The sequence below is a fragment of the Orbicella franksi genome, chromosome 3, assembly GCF_964199315.1.
Source record: "Orbicella franksi chromosome 3, jaOrbFran1.1, whole genome shotgun sequence".
NCBI lineage: Eukaryota > Metazoa > Cnidaria > Anthozoa > Scleractinia > Merulinidae > Orbicella > Orbicella franksi.
Genome location: NC_138147.1, coordinates 7,018,210 through 7,039,893, shown reverse-complemented (window position 1 = coordinate 7,039,893; position 21,684 = coordinate 7,018,210). Strand labels below are relative to the sequence as shown.

The 21,684-nt window shown below is 40.4% G+C and overlaps 3 protein-coding genes across 3 annotated transcripts in view; all 3 read left to right on the top strand.

Moving 5' to 3' along the window:
• Positions 1–21,684, top strand: part of LOC145480994 (uncharacterized) — a 249,618-nt gene that overhangs the window by 45,988 nt on the left and 181,946 nt on the right. The window lies entirely within an intron of this gene.
• LOC145480975 (uncharacterized) lies at positions 11,629–16,980 on the top strand. Its single transcript, XM_081459324.1, has 2 exons — positions 11,629–12,383; positions 16,348–16,980. The coding sequence occupies exons 1-2, from the start codon at positions 12,185–12,187 to the stop codon at positions 16,965–16,967; spliced, it is 819 nt and encodes a 272-aa protein (XP_081315450.1). The 5' UTR covers positions 11,629–12,184; the 3' UTR covers positions 16,968–16,980.
• On the top strand, positions 19,287–21,367 carry LOC145480534 (kelch-like protein 24). The gene is made up of 3 exons (XM_081458773.1): positions 19,287–19,363; positions 20,286–20,558; positions 20,787–21,367. The coding sequence occupies exons 1-3, from the start codon at positions 19,300–19,302 to the stop codon at positions 21,365–21,367; spliced, it is 918 nt and encodes a 305-aa protein (XP_081314899.1). The 5' UTR covers positions 19,287–19,299.

The following is a 21,684-nucleotide window of genomic DNA, read 5'->3' as shown; positions in this document are numbered from 1 at the left end:
ATAGCATGCCATTTTGTAAGTAGTTGTCAAACTTATGTGTATTGATTTTATTTTATTTTATTATTTTGTATTTCGTTATGAAGTAAATTTAAGACATGACCACATTTAAAAAATCGGTACGGGACTTGGGCAGAGCCAATTTTTTTTTCACTATTTCTAAGTCCATAGTCTGTGCTGAAGGGTTTAAATAGGCCTTTCAGGTACTCCGGAGACTGATCATTCAAAGTTTTAAACATCAACTTCAATTTTTTCTTTTTCCTTCTGATATAGAGATTATCCCATCCTAGCTTACTGCGGAGGGCAGTAGCGCTAGAATAGTGATCAGACTTGCATTCAAGTTTCCTGCTCTTTATCACTTAATGACTTTTCCTCACGAGGTTTTGCTCCCTCGTCGGATGAAGAATTTCCTTCAACTGCGTATGTATGCTGGCCGGTGGAAGTGTTGCATGCCATCTGAGGGTCACTCTGTTGCAAGTCGAAAGCAATGCTAGCTATATTTATAATAAGTTTCATTAACGACCTTAGTCAATGAAATTCGTGACTTCTTTAAATTTAACTCCCAGACTTTTACTTGGTCTTTTAATTTTAGGATGTGTTCCTCGTCAGTTTACTAAAAAGAACTGATAAATTGAAGAACTTGCATAAAGTGCTCATAAGAATATTTAAATACCGTTTATAAACTTATGATCTACTTTGAAAGTGAAACAAGTGTCATTTTATCATAATTTCAAGTCCATATTGAAAGCATCGAGGAAACCAGATCTTAACAACAGTACAAAGAAATAGAGAAAAATTTACCGTTACGATCTATTTAACGGTTAGGATGTTTTCTTCACTAGTTACAGCAGGAAAACCTGATTGAACCCGGTTTGAGCGTTGTTTCAGGCAGCGGCGTTATTACGATTTTGTTTACGACACACCATATAACCTCATCAAATTAAAAAGGGTTTTTTAAAAATTACTTTTAACCTCCTATTCTTTTAGAAAAAGCTAAAAAAAATTGCAAAATGAACTAAGGAGCGCAAGAACACAGTCCATGTGCGTTTTACATGTCAAACTGTGTAATTTATTACAGATGGCGTCATTTAGGTGGGCGCCTGCTTCCAGTGTCACGCGAGCTAACGAGTTTATACCTTGTGCCAGTTGCACAAGCTCGAAATACGTGGTGTATGCGACAGCTTGTGTATTTAGAGAATTGTATAGGAAAATCACCGATCGTAAAAAAATTCTGTAAATAACTATCTCATTTGAAACAAAGTTTTCCTACCTCAAATATGTCGCGTGCCTGTCTCTTGTGCCGATTTTAAAGCCATTCTGACGCCCGTTAGTGAAGTTATTCGAAACCGTCGTCTCTCCTTCTATTCTTTTAGAATGAGAAACAACGGTTTCGAATAATTAACAATTATTCCATGAGCGCGCATTAGATATGAGATGGTATAACCAATCTCATATCCAACAAGCGCGAATGGAATAATTGTTTTATTAAATTCGGTGCGTTTGTATTCTTGGAAATTATAGCTTAATTTTACTGGATTTTAATTTTACAAAACGACTGGAAGTCGATGTTGCAGAAACAACAACAAGTGGGGAAATCACATGACATGCGCGCCGTTTGTAAAATTAGTTGAAGAAAAACTTTGAAAGCGAAGCAAGCGAATTTGCTGGATGAAATTACAATCAAGTAGAATTCAAGGAACGTCTATCAAATGAAGGAGAAATAACCACGATCAGAAAGTTTGAAAAGCGTTCAAGTTCGAGTCATGGAGAAGAGCCGAATAATTGTGCACTTGCACATTGCCGTCGTAATACTGCGGAAAACTTTGAACGGAAAACTTTGACGACCTCTTTCAGGATTCCCTCGCTTTGAAAGCCTTGGCACTTTGAGCTGTATGTGTGGAGCTCATTGTTGGCCAGATTCAGAGTCAGGGACAGAAACTATCTTAGCGTCAGATTCATCTTCAGAATCTCCAAGGCCACCCTGATGGTTTTTCGTGGCAGGTATAGAACCGGGCTTCCTTCGGTTCAGCTCAAAACACTCAACTCCTTGAGGTGTTTTTCACAAGGACAGAATTGTTGGCGCTAGCTGTCGTTGATTCTCTCGTCCTCGTCAGCCAAAAAAAGAGGCCGAGATGAAACTAAGTCGTCCTCTGTAGCTGTGGGGGATTTTTGCTCTCGGCCGATCCGAGCTCGCTTAAGTCGAACAGTTTCCCCTTCTGCTCATTGGAGATGATTATAGCAAATTAGTCGCTTCGCGCCTCGTTACCTACATATCATCTGAAATTTAACGCGCGCTCATGCATGCATTTAACGGATTTCACGGTATTGCATCATTGCAAGACATCTCACGCTGCTGGAGCTTATCCCAGTTTCTGTAGCATCAAGCAAGTAGAAGTATTCCTACTCGCTCCCTGTTGACATGCTAGTACACCGCAGGGCTTGGTACCCCCGGTTCTCATTTATACACTTGGGTCAGTAAAGAGAAGCATTGTTTGACTTATGTAAGCTAGAAGAGGGTCGAAAACTCAAATACTAAAGAAATGTAAAATCATGATGACCCGTGACAAGTCAAACAGGGGACGGTGAGCCTATGAAAAACATATTGTAAATTACCATTTTATTTTACATTTTATTTAACAATTATTCCACGGACGCGCGTTGGATATTTATGGGTTATTGACCAAGTGTGAGGTCAAGATGGCTGGATATTGGCCAAGTTCTTTTTTTGCGTATTTATGGACCAAGACGGAGTCGAAGTCCATAAACACGAAAAAGAAAAGGCCAATATCCAGCTATCTTGACCGAACAGCTTGGTCAATAAAGGATTTATAATATGGCTTTCGGGCAAATTTTTGCGGGACACGGCGGGTAGTCCTGAGCGGGCAAGATAGCTCCATCTTGCCCGCTTGCGTAGCCAATCACAGCGCAGGATTTGATTCATCTTCCCCGCTCACGGAGCTAGCCATATAATAAGAGATGGTAGTATCCAACAAGCTAGCGCGAGTGGAATAATTGTTTTATCAAAAACGTCCTAAAAATATATAGAAAATAGCCTCCATTTGGCGCGAAAATACTATCGGATATTTGTCCGCGGACATTATCTGTTCCAGGAAGCGAAAAGTTTTCCGAGAGCGTAGCTCGAGGAAAACTGTGAGCTTTGAGTTACAGATAATGTCCAAGGACAAATATCCCAGCATATTTTTGCGCCAAATGGAGACTATTGTGTTTATATCCTTGAAACATTTTTTGCAACACGCGCAGTTTTGAAAATTGGTGAATATCCTCGGATATTCCCCAGTTTTAGCTGGGGAATATTCGGTCACGTGTCGTATTTAGACCAATCGCGCGCGAGCGAAAATATTTGGTGACCCACTTTGGACTGGGAGAGGAAAGGACAAGTCTGTGTTCAAGCCCCGTTACCTTGGGAATTATCTCCACTTTCCGTGGCATACATGATACAGCTGTTAGGGTGACTGGGAGTATATCTACTCTGCCCTGGATGCATGGATGCTAGTCATAGCAAAGGTACTCCTACCTCCCCCCGTTTTTGCTGAGGTCATTGTCTATATTTTGCCTCATTAGCGGGTACACTTTTAGTGGAAAGGGAACCATCAGATACTAGAAACAAATTGACACCAAAAATGTAAAGAGCTTTTGAAATTTGAATGGTAATCTGCGAAAATCGAGCTTTAAGCTCTGACTGAGAAAGACTGACGCTGAATTCAGCCAAGCCACATCGTTTCTTGCAGAGCTACAATCTCGGTCAGAATAAAACAAGAAATACGCCACGTCTCCCCCCGAATCAATGATGAACTGGCGCTAAACGCAAAGCGTGCCATTTTCCCCATCATTGAAATAGGTGGGGGGGGGGGGGGAAGGGGTGGTCTTAGCATTTCATTTAAATTGTCGAAGTCCAAGATTGTAGGTTTCAAATGACGTAAAACCTCTAAGGCATCCGCGGACGCGAGACATTTAGTGGACAGTTCTTCTCATTGTTACCGAAAGCCAAAATGGCGTAAGATCACGGTCATGTGATTACCTGTTGCGTACTAATTAGAATGATAATAAAAAATCCTACTCAGAAAGGAACAAATATGAAGCAAATATAGAAAAAATAGAACGCATGTCAAATAAAGAGAACAATAAAGAATAATTGGGCTAAACACTAACATATAAATTAATAGGAAGATTTATAAAAATATACCAGCAAAAATATAAAAATATATAGGAAATGAAAAAATATGGCACAGAAATGTTATGGATGTATCACATAATTATTTAAGTTGTTTGAATATTGACTGGAAAGGCGTGCAACACTTTGTGTTATGTAATATTGAAGGAGATATTACATTTTAAAAACTGGAATTTTTCTAAAGATAGTTAATTGGCCATGCCTTTTCAGTATTCAAAGTTGATGTTGTGTTTGGCTGGATCTCAGAGTGAATAGTTTTATGCTGGTGAGACACTTTTGAAAACAAGGATTCGCTGATACATCTTTCAGAAGAGAGGCACTTTGAGATGTGGTCGAGTTTCGTAAATATACGGGACCCGGTGTAGATCTAATCTCTAACCTTTATTTACCCTCGGCAGTGTTATAGCACAAGTGCTACTGGGGCCGAGCAAACAACTGAAACAAGTAATTCAAATTGAACATAACATTGTTCGTAATGATACCGTAAGCTTGGGTGTTTGTCACTCAAGGTGAACAATTTAATCAGATGAAAACACTTGAAATTTCTCTTTCGTAGCACACACCACAATACAAGTGCTATGCATCAGTCAATTCCAGAAGTGACCATCCTTGCTCGAGCCGACCCGCGAACATTTTCGGGTTGGAGAGAAATAAGAAGGTCAAATGGCCCGTCCCCGGCCTCATCTGAAAAAAACGCTGCTCAAAATTTGATAAACCATAATGAAAACATGTTATTCACCAGCATTATTTTGCCTGCTCAGCAAGATTGTGTGTTCCCTGTGATTTGATCACGATTTGTGGTTAAGGCGTGATGAAAATATCAATATTCGCGTTCTCCGCTAAAGGTGAGACCAAAACCAGGAAAGTGTCAAATGTTCCGGTGTCGTCTCGCGGGTAGGAAAATTCCTAGTCTCCGGGCAATAATAAAATTTCAAATGCCCCACACCCAGGGATTTTAAAGATTTGAGCTAATGTCCGGCTATTGGACCCGGAGGGTATGGGCACTGCTAAAATTGATTGATGCTTTATCATTCTCGTCCCGATAGCCCTTCTCGTGCCAAGGCCCCACCGGCTAAGAGAAGCGAAAAGGGCTATGGGGACGAGAATGATGCTTTACGAGTGTGTGTAGCCTGGGACCGAAGAAGACAGAGAGTTAGCTCTACGACCACACGTCAAATGGCTTCTTACAGCAGCGATTCGGATAGTAAATTGGAACGTGATATCTCACCACCACCAAGTTCACCTGGTAAGCCTTTATATTATTAATTTGACATGCATGTTAAGTTCTTCCACATCGCATGTAGGCTTCATATGCTTCTGTAAAACTGGTGTAAGCAATGCCATGTCTGTGGAGTTTGATAGCGAACGCCGTGGACGTTCCTCGCTGTCGCGTGGCTTAATTTGGGATCAATTAGTCAAATTGTACGACCCAAATTATTTTGGCCTTAATGGAAGTGGAACTCTTGATTCTTGGCCTGTTATTTTTGTTTTTTGAAGACTTCCAGGCGTAATCACCTAGGCCAGAGGCCCGTTTCTCGAAACTGGAAACTTTTCGGACCCGCAAAGCTATCTATAGATAATCTGTATCTAAAAACAGAGAGCCTTGAACGCTTGAAACTTCTTATATGGAGAGAACCTCTGTCCATATTAAGAATATGTGAATAAAACAGCTCTGTAATCATATGATTTGAGATTTTGCTACGGTTTTCCGGGTGCGAAAACTTTTCGGGACCTTCGAGAAACGGGCCCCTGCGTGCCCGAAATTGCGAAACCACAGAAGTTGAAACACGAGTATGACATTATCAAGCAGACATACACTTACGTCGTTGTTCAATTTTATTGTAGAACTGTATTTAGTTGCGAGGTCAGACAGTGATATTTGGTTAGTCAAGTTCCCATTGATATATCAAATATATGTCTGAAAAAAGTCATTTTCTGTCAATGAAGCTTTGTTAACGGATATTTTTAACTAACAAAATCCTTGAACTTCAAACAGTACGCTTCGTAATAGGAAATGAATGGGAATCCTGGAAAACGTTTTGTTGCGAATCAGCCTCGACATTTCATAACTTCTTCATAATTTGGGCTATCAAAACCTTTCACTTAAAAAGTCCATATCAAATTTATTTTGACAATGACTCAAGGAACTCCGGCGCGCCTGTTGGTCTAAAGCTGTGATCATGGGCGCTTACCATTTGTCAGAATAAACCGGTTGGGATGAGCAAATCAGCAAACCACCGAATGAGATGGCGCTTACCATTTTCAATTCGATTTCTCGTAATTGTTTTCGGCTGATCATGAGAGACTGGACACTGGAAAATTTACCAAATGGTAAGGAAATTTCCGCCGTTCCGTTCCGAACGGAAAAAGAGGACTACCTCTGAAGGTAGTGTACAATTTCCGAACGGATTTTCCGGAAAATTACTGTTCCATTTGACTTTCAACCGAAATTTCCGGATTTTTTTGCTAAATGGTAAGCACCCCGTGACTCCAGTGAACCTGTAACGTAACGCAACGCAATTGTTTTCGAACTTGAGACATGGTCGGAACCTGTGGAAAGTGTAGCGACGATACGGGCAAAACCCGTCAGAATGTATTTTTTTATCGAAAAGATATAAAAATATATATATTTTTTAAACGTAAAATTAATTTAGCAAGTTTTCGAAACCGTGACAAACTGTATCCCGTGATATTTTCATGCTAAGCTTACACAGGCTGACTCATCAAAGGGCAAGAAGAGAAAAACTCGAAAACAAGTTGACCACATTTTTCATGGTCTAGACTCTTACACGCCAAAGAATTGACATCATAAGGTTCAAAATTTGGCAGTGAGACTGCTCGATTGCAGCCAGTGGTTCTACTTGAATTTTTGAAATTTTGTAACGTAATTTCGAGGGTTTAATAAGAGTGTAGACAACGGGAAATGTCGACGATATGCAAAAGACGACATAAAAATTGCAATGTTTTCAGCGGAGTATCAACCAAGAAAAAACATTTACGGAACCTCGTGATATTTGAGCGTGTTTATTGCGTCCCGTGAAAACTAATAAGGAAAATTGCACAAAGAAACATGGAGTTAGCATGTGATGAAAGGAACTAAAGTAAAAGAAAGTATTAATCGAGCGAAAAGGGAGGTCCCATCAGGGGGTGAAAATGCCAACTGATGAACTGCAATAGACCTACAATCGTGGACAAAAGTCCTTGGGACACTTAAGTGATGTAATGAATTATCTTTGTTTTAAGCTTTTTAATTTTTTTGCTGACTGTTTTCATACAGCTTTTTTAACTGAAGATAAAAAAAATTACTCCAGACTTGAATTTACTGTTAATTTAGGGCAGTGTGTAAACCTGTTTTTCGAAAACATGATTCACCCATCGAATTTCAACAAATCCGGGCGGTGCCTTGCAGAAAGTCTTCAGTTTCTAGCACCTTCCAAGACTTACATTGTCGTGAGCCATCATAACCACTCTTTATCAGTTAATGCTACTATCATGATACCAAAAAACTGCTAGGATCACTCGTTGTGACACAACAGGTTGCCATAGTAACCGCATGACCTGCTAGATTTGGCTTTAAGAGCTAATAATTCAAAAATGGCCTGACTAGTGAAACCCAGTTTTTATGATTGAATTGTGATAAGCATGCGCGCTAAAATACACGTTTTTTTCAGTACATGGAATTCAGAGCCACCTTAAATTTCGGAAATGTCACGTGGTTATGGTCGAAAGGACGAATAATGTTAAGAAAGCCATGATTCACGTCAAACAATCTCGCCCATGTACTCTGGCATGTGAACGTAAAATGTAGTCAATTAACATAACATGAAATTAACATGTAGTGAAAATGTGTAAACAATTAACCGGAAGGCCACAAAACTTATCAGAGTAAGGTTATTAAACTGATTATTGTTGACCTATTACGGGCGAATCATGATTTTCATTTAAAAAGAGGTCCACACACTCTACTGAAATAAGGAAACCAGAAACTGTAAGGGACCGCATACGATAAACGCTGCTGACGTAGGATCTAAAAGAGATCTGATCAGCCAAACAAATGTATAAAGACAAACAATAGACTGCACTAAAAATAGACTGAAATAGGCTACGCTGTAATCAAGTCGTTGAAGAGAACTTAGCTTATAACAAATTCAATATAGAAAACCAGCCATTGGTTTTTACCTCAGGATAAGTCATTTCTTGGTTGAGGTCCACGGCTAGGAGGTCCCCATATAAATCAAAGAATCTAAATAGCATCAGGAAAAATTGTAGTATACACGAACACGTTGGAATCATTTCCAATCAATGCTTCATTCTGAAATCAGTCAAAATCAATTAATTTTATAACACGGAATAAAGCTCACCTTCATCCTTCAGAAGGAAAGACGAATTTCTGTTGCAATCTGCCGCCTCTGTTTCATCCATGTGTTCTTCGTAACTCGTCAGGCGTTCATTCAGTCAACCGAGTAAAACTGGGTTGAGTAGCGCGCCTATCGGGTACCTGTATAAGCAAGCTCGTCGTAAACAGTTGGGTCACTGTTTTTTCCCAGGTCTTTCCATCCCTAGCCCTTGTAGACCTTCCAATTGATCTACAATTAAGATCTGAAAGGGATCAAACATGCAGTTTTTCCCTTGTCAACTGGTTTGGCTCTTGTATAAAGTTGCCAGGTATTGTGGCACAGAATCCTGCAAAGAGCGTCAGAGTAGGACGGCAGGCTAGTAAAAGGAATATTTATTCATACGACAACTGGAGACGGGTTAGATGAACCACGCGATCGAAGATTACCATTTAGTGCTCCGTCTTGCACACCAGGAGCGTATTTTTAATGTACTTTGCAGCGTTGTATATTGTCCCAGCAAACCGGCTGGCAGCAAAAGATGGCATACAACTCCCTTGAAACAAATGAGAACATAATTGATGAATGTAGCGATACTTCCGGTGAGTTGACAGCACTGAAATTCGTCTGATTTGAACATCTCGTGTTCGGTTCAGTGTAGCCAAAAGACCAGCCTGTAGAAATTTGCTTGCTAACTTTGACGGAAACGGAGGAAGCGTAAATGTGCGTTCTACTCTTCGTTGTATTAAAAGATATAACTACACCTATTTCGCTAATGCCAGGAGTTGCTAATCAACTGAGTGAGATGGGAAATTGTACATTAGCCTACGTGTAGCCGTACCCACCCCCTCGGAGGGTGGGTACGGCTACACGTAGGCTAATTGTACATGTGGTGGTTAGTACATGTACTTTCGTGAGAAAATTATCATAGTAAACAGCTATATGAAGTACTAACTGCGGGGGTTCCCAATAGGTTTGGCGGGATGCTGAATTTGGCCTTTTTTCGCCGTGATATTTGGGATTTGAGCTGAAAACAAGGGCGAGAAGCGGGAATTACAATTACGAGTGGGAGCGGGATTTCGTGTTTTTATGGGGTTGGGATGTGGAATTTGCAAGGGGAACAGAGCGGGATATGGGATTTCAATTCTTACGTGACTTCAGAAATTGTTATTGACCAGCGCAAAAACCACAAGCTGGCAGAAACGAACCGTACAGCTGTGTCAGGTTTCAAGTAATGAATAGCAACCGCTCTGTACCCTGTCAGATTCTGTCAAACGTATCGTCCAATTCCGACATTTTTGATGCTTGCGTCTGTAACCTAGCACGCGAACGCAGACGTATTTCCGGCTGTCGCTTGTCCCCGTCGAAAATAACGTCTGTGAACCCGAGCCAGGAAACGATTTTTGTGACGTAATGACTTTTGTTTCTCTTTGGCCAATCAGATTCCATGATAGAATGAAACTCGAGTGCTCCTCGCAGCGAATACCTTGCGCAGTAGTTCTGGGGCTACTTGAGCTAAACTGTGGTTGGCTTAAAATTCCTACGGCACAGAAATCGTTTCCTGGCTCGGGTTCGCAGACGTTATATTCGGCGGAGACAAGCGACAGCCGCAAATACGTCTGCGTTCGCAGGCTATCTGTAACCTTGATCTCCCGATCCTTTCTAGTTTTTCTAGTCTTTCGACCTTTTCCAAAGCGCTTGGCTTGTTTTGGCCAGGATGGGCACACCAGATGGCGGTGATAGTGATTTACCGAACAAAGTATGCGACATTACGAATTGCGTCATCGTATATTAGACCATATTACGAAAAGGATGTGCGAGCAGGAATGCCTTTATTCGGAAAGAAAAGTTCTGAGCCCAGACTTCAAGTTAAGTGAAGACGCTGAAAGAAACTGTCAAGTGTGTTTACGGGCCATCTCTTGAATATGGGAATGAATAATATCTTTCTTTCACTGATACGTGGACAAAAGGAAACAAAACAGTAAACGTTTAATCATTTGTGCTTACTTATCTGCTACCCATTGAATTCTTTTGTGATCTTTTATGCAATATCTTGTTTTAAAAAGTTTGTGTCAATAATTAAATTAATTATTAATTTTAAAAAATTTATGATTAACGCAGAAATGTCCTTGAAAAGTAGGTGGGATCGGGATTTCCAGGCAAAAAAGGGCGGGATGGTGGGATTAACAGGAAAAAATGGGCGGGAAAGCGGGATCTGAGAACCCTATTGTGGACCCTCGACTGCTGCTAAGGCCGGCAAAGCTTCGCCTTCAGTTGAGATATTTGTTCCGACCTAACTTATTTAAACTTCTGCACATCATTTTCTCCCTTATTCCTTGATGATTCTGTTTGCCAATTCGACTAACATTAAAACACGGTCATGAAAGCGCCCATAGACGTTAATTGTCTATATTAAATGCGAATTGCAAGTTGATTTTTGTGCCGCTTAATTTTAGTCTTTTCATACACGATGTTTCCAAGAGATCAGTAGTAACAGCGTAGCGTGTTCTAAAAACAGAGTCTCCTCCAGACATTGACTTCCTCGCTCAAAATTGTACAAAAATGTTGTTTTGGCCGGGGAAAATGTTTTCTTTTGTTACTTTTGTGACTACTTTCTCGCTATCCAGTTCAGTGAACCGAATCAAGCAAGCATTCGTTGCCGATTTTACCCTAGGGAAGGGGGTCTCCCTATAATATTAGTGTAAGGGGAGATCCCGCCCGAAAGGTGTACCATTAATAGGCTGGAGGTCTATTGAAGAATAGGGAAGTTTCACAGGGTGGAAAAAGGGAAGGGAAAACTGTTATTTAGGTATTTTAAATATGCTATTTATTTCTCGGGAGGTAAAATATTTTATATGACGTTTTAGAGTTAGTTGCCAGTTTAGGGCAGGGGTAAACATCCGCAACAATTCCAGATTGCTGTCCTCTTTTCCTTTAGTTCTCGGAGCAAAGCAGACAGTACACTTACCCAGCCACCCAACTCACCCACTTTTGTAGATATGATGGGTACCCATTCGCCTTTGCTGAGAATGGCTCATATAGTTAGAAATATTTTTTACGCTGTAGTTTCGTTTTGTTGAATAAACGGTCTTCTGGGTGGCCAAAGACGGCAACCACATGTGTCTGCTTCCACTGTAGACTATGAAAAAGTATAGTTAGGCCTAGAACTTAAAGTGCCTTTCAAAATATCTTGCTAAGAGGAGACTTACCAAACGTCCAATTCATCCAAGTATTATTGCCAAAAACAATTTTTTACCTCTCCTTTGTCTACAGTTAGGATATAACAAGAGTGCCACTTGGTATGGAAGGTCGCAAAAGGGTTGCTTTTTCTGTGGGAATGGTACAAAAATAGGTAGAAGTTTTGACCCCGGGGACGGAGACTCTCCGCATATTGAAAAGACCCCCGGAGATCTTATTCCTCCCGGTTTTCAGCCCTTCTTCCCGTCTTCCACCACCTGATACCACTTTTCTTGTTCCCACCTCTTGGAGAGAGAGCATTTAATGTTCATTCTAAAGTGTAGTTTGAGCTAAGTGTGTCAAGCCTCCATTAAAAGTCGCCTAAGTTGGTTTCTCTTCTATTCAATCAGATCACCCAAAGGAAGACGTTCGTGAAAACCCGAAACTCAATCATCGCTTTTCTAAGCCGTGGGAAGATAGTGACATGATTCTTATTGTGGGAAATGAGAAGTTTCATGTTCATCGTGTAATCCTAATTGTGAACTCGCCAGTGTTCAAGGCCATGTTCAAATCGGAATTCAAAGAGGCTACAGCCAACGAGGTTCCATTGCCTAAGAAAAAAGCCAATGAAGTACTGGACTTTCTGAAACAACTTTACGTGCAAGAACGAGAGGAAATAACTAGTAAGCATTTTTATTTCAGAATAAAAACTAGCGATAGAAAACGACGTTTCGATCTCCCTGAGATCATTTGCATCTCACAAACCACACTTCTAGTAGTATACAATGTCGGGTATACGTGCCGACACCTCTATCAGCGCGTTGAGGAACGCAAAGGATTGTCTTCAATCGGGAATCACATTGAAGAGCAACATGGAACAGTCCCAAGTGATATATCTCGTGATTTTAAGATCTTGAGAAAATGCCAAAGTAAATTCGACTACCTGATCTACGAAATGCTCTTTATAAAGGTGCTAAAGCCAACTTTGAACAAACAGTCAAATTCAATCCGTGCAAAGTTATTTATAAAGTTTTTTCTACAGTATTTTATTAATTTAACACTTACATTTTAGCGCTTGTATTTACATGTTTTATCGTTGGACATTCCATTCTCACGCCCTAATTTGTACTTATATATGTATATTTCATTCACTTTATCTACAACTTGAAAATGATCTCAGGGAGATCAAATCGTCGTTTTTTAATCGCTAGTTTTTATTCTGAAATGTGTTTCAAAAAACTACTTATAAGAAGCATTTTTATGCAACCAAAATTATCTATGAGAGGTTATGACAAGTGTACAAGACCAATAGGTAGTTAAACGCTTTGTGTCAGGGTCGGGATTGAATTCCTTAGGTAAATTCACATTGGTTGCTGTCAAGAGATTATCCAGGTAAGAGAGTGAATCCCCCGCATAAGCCTCATACCCAAGGTAAGTTATTGTTAGTCATGGTTCCTAGTTCGTCCGCGTATGTTACTCGCGCGTTGCGGAGATGTTTTTAAGGACGATTTGTTTATGAGTCGCCAAGGACGAGGACAGCGTCGATTAAAAAACGACTTTACATTCAACCTACGAATCTTGCTAGAATTTACGTTCATTCTGTTTGTCTATCACCCTCAGAGATAATTTAAACATAATATGTGCTACAGCGGCAGAATTGGAAAAAGAAATTTTCAACTGAATTGGCCGTCGTATTTCATGTTTTCTAGAATACGCAGAATGTGGTTTTTGTATGCTGTTGTTTTGTAAGACTGGCAAAGAAATCACGACAAAGACTTGTAACGCATCCGTACACAGCCATTGTACATTTTGACGTTGCTGTTGTGTTTTGCTTATTCTTAAACTCTATAAAACAGAGTGAACGGTAGGAGAATGAACAGCCGAACTAGCACAAAGCAAGCGAAAGCCCGGCTGAACAAATAGACGGCTGGGAGTGCAGCAAACATCTGTGCTATGAAACGCATTTTGAAAACCATATTTCCCGCCATTTCTTCTCAGGCCAGATTCGATATATCAATATTCTACCATGGCTCCGAGGCCCTCAGGACAAACTTCTATACTTGGTGGTGTTTTCTTTGTTTCCAAGTGTCTTTTGGGAATCGAGGCACAAAGGAAACTTAAAACATTTACAATAGACCAATTTCGATATATTAAAATTCAGCCAGGAGCCATAATCGGGGACGGAGACCGTAAGTCTTGGGATCCGCGCGCACCTATGATATGGGACAATTTTTCTATTTTTAGAACAAATTGCGCCATCCTGACGTCAAATATCCGCGCGGATCCACGCACATGTCGTGAGCTCTCGCGTGGATGTTGTCACGTTGCCTGATCAAATGGTGAGAGTGGCGAGATTCTCTTGCAGATTTTTCACAGCGATGGCAGGGAATAAGGCAGGAAATAAGAACCAGGGCTCTTATATGTAGTTTTATGCTCTGAGCTAATGGAAAAGGTGAGTTTTTCAGGGTCGAAAGCCAGACTTCAATTTCGCGCTGTGAATCAATAATATTTGCTCGCGCTAGTTGTATGCGTAAGCTTTTGCGTTTGTTCTGTAAAGAAAAGTTATGTAAGAAAACTCTTAAGTCTGGTATCGAATTAATTTGTGAGTTTCCCAAACAATGCTTAATCATAACCAAACCCTGTTTTTGATAGTTTCTTGTTGTTTCTGTTTGTTTGGCGAGTTTGCAAAAGTTTTTGAAAGGAAGGTCTCATTTGTATAGTACAGCGCGCGCGTGCACTTCAAATCCGAGTCGGTGTTTTCAATTGTCAACAAATCTTGACAAAGATTTCTTTCGTTGTCTTTTGTGCCGAGATGCTGCAACAAGTTTCACCAACGGCAAAAGGCTACCAACATCATGTGTGTTTCTATAACATAGTAAAATTTTACACTGCGAAAATAAAATAGACAAGGAGTTTTGATAATTCAACCAACAAAATCGAAATCGTTATTCGAGTTGATTAAGAAAGCGTCATCGTAATTTTGTTGATTATTTCGCTGTATTCACCTATTTTCAGCTAGGCTTTTAATATGTTCTCAAACACTTATCAACCTTAAACATATTTAAAAACTAGAGATATGATATGAGTTCGATGTACGTTTTCACACGAAAGTGGGAAAGTCCAATTTGTCATGTTTTGCTGATTGTACAAAACAGGCATCGGCGGGCGCTCTTATTCATCGACAACAGACAATTCATTGGGTTTTTACACACAAAAAAAACTAAGCAGCATCTACACACATAAACGTTACTGTCACTTACTGGGCCTTGATAAAATATCAAACTTTGCTTACAATCTAGGCCAATCTCAAACTTGCAATTATTATTATTTTTTTACTTTTCGGTCGAGATAGAGTCTGCGAAATCCTCGCAAGCGTGTGGCAAGAGGAGGGAAACTTTGAAGTCCTGAAACTTTGCTATATCCAAATATATCTAACTAGTTTTTTTTGCTGTGGTTTGGAAAAGTTGTTAATCTTCAACATATGTGAAACTTAGACTGGAGTAATATGGAGCTCTTGTAAAAGAAGCAGCAGAACACAACTTGGTCCGTGATATAAAGCGGCACATAACTAAATTCCACACTGTCTTACTTCACTCATAATGGAGCAGCTTACGACGAAAATACTGACATCCCAGTAAAATTCCAACAGACATGAACGCATTGAGTTGTGGGCCAAAAGCGTCAACCATTTCGGGAATTTCGGACGCCATTTCCCCACGCGACATCCGCAAAAATCCTCGCAGCATGTACGCGCGTGTGCCGCACGGGATGGCGCAATTTGTTCTAAAAATAGAAAAATTGTCCCATATCATGGGGACAACCCCAATACTAGAAATGGCGCGCGCTTACGGTCTCCGTCCCCGATTATGGCTCCTGATTCAGCCTAAAACAATAGACCTCAGTACGAAGCCCTGGGGAATAACTACAGAGTTTGTGGGGTTTATTTCCCATGGCCTCGTGCTGAGGTCTAATGTGTTAGGCTGAATTTTAATGTGTCGAAGTTGGTCTATTTTGACCCGAAAGCCTCGGATCTATGATAGATTATCGATATATCGAACGTGGCCCTATTTGCGAGAAAGTCGCTCGGGCTGTCCACGCATTGCGCGAGTAACATCCTCGAACGAACTGGGTACTATGTCAAAAAATAACTTATGAGGGATTACCTTGGGTAGAAGGCCTATATAGCGGATTCACTCTCTTACCTTGATAATATCTCGTTGCTGTACGTCGTTGTTGCCTCAATGCAACTTGTGGTCAATTTAGCCCTATGTTTTTGATTGGACAAGGTTTACTCAATGACCTAATTACCCAGGTAATCCCCTCAAATCAATTTCTAGATCACACCCAGTTTCGAAACTTGAAAAAAGCCAATCCTGTGAGGTGAATTTTGCTCGCTTTGACAGCTCCGGGGCCGCTTTTATCCCCATTTTCATTTTCTAGGAAACAATCCGCTCAACCGTGGGGTAACACAATCTGCCGGAGAACTGGATACCATCTCTTAAAGTAGCACAGTACCTTAGGCCTTATGGGGAATTAGCTCTACCCTTCGTATATAAGATACAGCTTATCAGTATTGCTTCCTTGAGTGATTCAGTTAATTGTTCAAGTGTTTATTACAATCCTCTTTTCTCTTTTTTATTAACTCAGTGGAAAACGTGGAGCATCTTCTCAAGTTAAGCGACGAGTACCAGGTAAAAGGCATTTTTGAGCAGTGCGTCAAGTTCCTCGAGCATCAGCCAAAAACAGAAAGAAATGTAATGAAGATTATGAGACTTGTAAGCTTGTACAAGCTTGGCAGTGTGTTTGAGGGCTGCTACACCACGATAAGGGAAATGAAACGTCAGTCCATTTTAGAAGCTACCCAGCAGGAAGCTCTTGACCAGGAGACCTTGCAAAATATCATGTCGCAAAGACTTGAACGGTTAGAAACGTTTCTTGACCGGTTGTATCCTCAATTTATTGGGGTTGTGGAATTCTGTATGTCGCTCTTTTATAAATCAGACAACCTGAAAAAAGGGGTGACTTGGTGTCCTTTCCACTTTACCAGCTGTAAATCACACTCGGGCGATATTGATAAACGCCTCAGGGAATGTTCAGTTTGTAAGCAAATGTTGATTACAATGATTGGAACAGCTAAGGAATTGGGCTTTCAGGGCTTCGGTCCATCACGTAAGCGTGAGTTTCCTTATCATTATGGTGGCAATTTATATTTTGACGAAGCTATGTCATCTTTGATACAGGATTTCTCTAAGTTGATAAAAAATTAATTGCCACAAGTTTCAGCTAGTAAGTGGAATCACTTCTGGAAAGGTTCTTGATGTCTTGAACAATTTAAAACGCTTTTATCTTATACGGGTTAGAAGTAGGAGAACGCTACTAGAAGTGTTGATGGCCAAACGTCAAATTAATTTGTTGAGTAAAGTCTGTGCGAGGTCGTAACACACAATTTTAGTAAGCACACCATGGACGAAAAATCGAAACGAAAAAAAAAAATGGACGAAAAAAAAACAACAACAACATTATGCAAAGTAAAACAGGCTAGCGTTATCTTTGAGGGCAATAACCGAATGCTGCTGTCATTATAGTGTACTGCAGAAGGATTGTAGATGTAAAAGCTCCGCTTTCAATCGAAAGTAGCTTGTCTGAAAGATTAGCCTAGTAGAGGGTCTTCAATTTTTAAGGTATAGCCGGTTTACGGGTGCGTTGCACAAGACCAATTTTAGGAAAGTGTTCAAACCACTATCGAGGGATGTCTATGAATGAGGTGTAACTGATAGCTGAGAATTGGTTGCCGGATTTTAACTGTTAGCTGACAAATAGTGCGTTTTTAAGATTATAGCGGACCCGAAATCTGCGAAATTTATCGATAACAGAGAAGTGGGCTGGTATTTTAATGACGCCGAGGATCTCCGAACTCTTAAGCCACGGCCAAACGATCGCAACATGTCAACGCAACATATCGCAACATTGTTGGGCGCAACATGTTGCGCGCGTTTGGCCCCCCTATAATTGCGACGTGTTGTGACATGTTGCGGCATGTTGGGTGTTGTTGGCTCACATTTGACAATGGTCAAATTTTTCATGCAACATTTGTGGATGTTGCGTGACGTTGTAGTCGTTTGGCCAGGTTCGTGCAACAATGTCGCGCCCGGGTATACGCACTAGTTCGATTTTCAATACCCAACATGTAGCAACACATCGCAACAGGTAGCCAAACGCATGCAACGTGTTTCGCCCAACGATGTTGCGATGTGTTGCGTTCAAATGTTGCGATCGTTTGGCCGGAGCTTGCAAATGCTGGGCCAACAATGTTGGGCTGGGCCGGGCTTTAATTGAAAACCAAGAGACGATTTTTAAGCTTATAGAACCAAAAATGACGTGGAATTAACTAGCGCATAAGTTAAGTGCAAATAAAGCCTGTTTCATTATTAGAGTGGCCCAATTTTGGTGGCACAAAAAGAATAGTTGTGCACGTTTCTTTAGAATTGTCTACGTTTTTTATATAAGAGTAGACATTTTGTGATGTATTTGTGGCTTTGTAAAAGGGGACCGCAAAATAGAGATAAAGGAAATATACATGTAGGTAGAATTTTTGGTTTATTCGCAAAATATTGAGTAAACAGGTTAGACAAGAAAATAAAGAAAACATGAAAAAAATTCTGTTGCGACTGTACTCTGAATTCTTAAGGATGACGGTAGAGTAAGGGTAAAGTTTGAAATTTCAGCAACCTTGACCCGAAAAGAGATTAGACTGTGAACAATCAGGTGGTATCCCAGGGATGGTATCAAGGGAAGATCAAGTACGGGGCCCACTGGTAGTTCAAACGGTGAGACAGCTTTCAGTTGAGCTGGGCAGTCACTGAACGGTGTGCGTGAAGATTTTAATCCTCAGGTGTTTTGATTGGCTACTTGAAAATAAAGAAATCTTTAACGGAAGTCAAATTGTTCGCGCGGATTGGTGGCGCGAAAAATGTAAAACAGCTTGACCAGCCGTGTTTATGGAGGACCATTCAAGAACAGCTGCAGCTGACCTGCAAATCGTTTAGCTTCACGGTCTGATCTGGCATCAAGGCATTTAAGAGCGAAACAACCAAAATAAACGATTCAATTGCTCCATGTCAGGAGTCAAAAACAAAGGGCAATAACTGAAAAATCAATGAATGCCAAAGCCTGTTGGTGAAAAAAATTGGACTGACGGAAACATTCTCCAAATTGATACCATTGAAGGTCTGATACAAAGATTCCTCGAGTCTTGCCTTGACGGCCGCCATTGACAGTCCCTTACAGTATATAGAAACATTACGATTGCATACATGAAGACCGAAAGTCCGAGAATTCTTCTGTTTCTAGAGTTCTTCGTTTCTCGTGCCAAGGCCGCGTCGGCTAAGAGAAGCGAAAAGGGCTATGGGGACGAGAAGGGGCGTGATCTAGGTTTTCTAGTCTCCAGTCTCCCAATGAAAGGCGCGGATCCTGCTCCTTGTGTCACGCGATCAAAGGAAATTTTTGTCCGTGCTCCAGTGGTGAAGGAAACACAGAATACATACTAAAATACCTTTTCGCTTTGTGACAGTACATTTTTATACAATAGCTTATACAGAGATGGCATCTAACAGCACCATCGAGGACACAAGCCTTGTAGAAAAGGGAAGCCAAAACGAAACTGGTCAGGGGCACCCAACGGATCGTTTCGGTAAATTATCTGTTCGGAAGGCTTTTAATCCCCTCTGATTTTCTTGAGAGAATTGGCACCTCGAACTTTTGTGACATGAGAAATTTAATGTCTGTTGTTTTCGGACTGTTAAAAATGTCGTTTTGAGTACCGAAAAAAGGTCAGCTATCATTTTCGGAAAGGCGATAAGACCTAAGGTTTTCGGGAAATGGACAAAAAAGCCCTAATAAATTCGAGAATACTCAAGTTCCCCTAGAATATCCGAACAGATAAAATTTTTTTAGTGCAACCTAAAATTAACCTACAGAGCTTTAAAAGTACTCCAGATAGCCTAAAACAGCATCTAACAGCATTAGAGAGAAAACGGTCGTTGGGTGCCCCTGACTGGTGAGTTAACGATTCGCATACTGCTGCATATGAATACTTAAAGAACAGGCAAAATGCTGTAGGAACACTGACCTCAAGATCGGTTATGCTTCACCATTTCAGACAAGCAAATGCATAAATATTGAATCTAAGGTTTGTTCCGCAAATAAAAACAGAAGTGTATGTCATTTGGCTCCACGGTTTGTTCGCAATATGCACCATTTAATATGCGTTCATGCAAGTAGAGTATGCAAATTTAAATTCTTGGTCACGAAAACCTACTTCCTCTTTCTGTTATGTTGATATTTACATATTTATATATTAGATGATTTTCCGAACTTAGCATTCCATGTAAAAAGAAACCTTGCATACGCTCTAGAGACTCAGACTTTGAAGAATCAGTGCAGTATTCATGCGTTTTCATCCCTAATTAATTTTTTTCCTTTGTTTTCTTTTTAAAATAACAAAAGAAGAGAATAAATTAGGGATAACTGAAACGCATGCAGAATCTTCCATTTGGCTTATTTTACCAACCCCTTTCCGTCTGTAGGAGGAGACCAATCAGAAAAGAAGGTGAAGCATTGCTTTTCTGAACCCTGGGAAGATAGTGACGTAATTCTTGTGGTGAAGAATGAGAAGTTTCATGTTCATCGTCTGATACTGAGTATGAACTCTCCAGTGTTCAAGGCTATGTTCAAATCACAATTTAAAGAAGCCACAACCAACGAGATTCCACTGCCTGAGAAAAATGCCAGTGGTGTTCTGGACTTTCTGAAGATAATTTACGGCTTCCAATACATCCAAGAGAGAGTGGAAATTACAAGTAAGTATTTTTGCAACATAATTAAAGCTAACGTACATGGCAAATGTTTCCGCTGGAAAGGAATTATCTTACGGTCATATAAAATCTTTGGACTGTCTAGCTTGCTTCGAAGCGAGATGTTTAGGAAAGTCTTTCACAGTAACATCGCAATTTGCCTGGCGCCATTTATCTCTGAAAAGTAAATTTGGGCTTTTGTCTAATTTAGACCTTTCCTTTCAATGTTTTTAGTGGAAAATGTGGAAGATCTTCTACAATTAAGTCACGAGTATCAGGTAAAACAACTCATATTCGACCCTTGTGTGAAGTTTCTCGAGGACCAACCTAAAACAAAAGAAAACGTCATGAAGATTCTGGCGCTGGCAAAATTGTACAACCTGGAGAGGGTACATCAGGGCTGCATCGACCTGCTCAAGAATATGAGACTTGAGTCCCTTTCAGAAACTGTTCATTTGCAAGATCTCGACAAGGAACAGACACAATATTACCTGACACAAAGGATTGAACGATTAGAGACGATTCTTGACGAGGTGTATCCCCAGTTTTTCGGGTTAGTGGTGACTCTGATACCCCTGATACACAGAGATAGTAACTACAAAGTGAAATTGTGCGAAACGCACGTCGACGGCTACTGTAGAGCATTTCATCGACCAGTTTCCTATTTACAAATCAGAGACTGTCCAGAATGTAAAAGCATGTTGAGCGGTCAAATGGTTCATCGAACCCGCTCTCGTGTCACAGATGACGACGACGATCATTTCGATTCTAACCTGTTCTCTGTTATGCAAGATTTCTCCAAGCTGAAGAACTAGTAATGAAAAACTGTCCAGTAAAGAACTACTAGCTCTGAGTATTCGAGCTCACTCTTATTTTTTACTCAAGCTCCGGTTATTAAGTGATAAAATAGAATTTTCTCCATAAAAGAGAACTATACCTGAGTGTAATCAGCTATGAGCTTAGGAGTATTCATATTAAGGTCAGTAGATTTCAAACAGTTTTACTCATAAATTCATAAGATGCGGCGGTCTCATTTCTAAAGAAACTAAATAAGTTAAGCAGTGACGACAATGCTCAAAGACCAGTAGAAAAATTGTATTCTCTGGATTTTGCTTATGGTGTAGTTTGATTT

Excerpts from the sequence above, each read along its gene's own strand:
- LOC145480975 (XM_081459324.1), top strand. The coding sequence starts at position 12,185 with ATGATTCTTATTGTGGGAAATGAGAAGTTTCATGTTCATCGTGTAATC. Across the intron at positions 12,384-16,347 it reads AGAACGAGAGGAAATAACTA|TGGAAAACGTGGAGCATCTT; the intron begins GTAAGCATTTTT and ends TTATTAACTCAG.
- LOC145480534 (XM_081458773.1), top strand. The coding sequence starts at position 19,300 with ATGGCATCTAACAGCACCATCGAGGACACAAGCCTTGTAGAAAAGGGA. Across the intron at positions 19,364-20,285 it reads GGGAAGCCAAAACGAAACTG|GAGGAGACCAATCAGAAAAG; the intron begins GTCAGGGGCACC and ends TTCCGTCTGTAG. Across the intron at positions 20,559-20,786 it reads AGAGAGAGTGGAAATTACAA|TGGAAAATGTGGAAGATCTT; the intron begins GTAAGTATTTTT and ends CAATGTTTTTAG.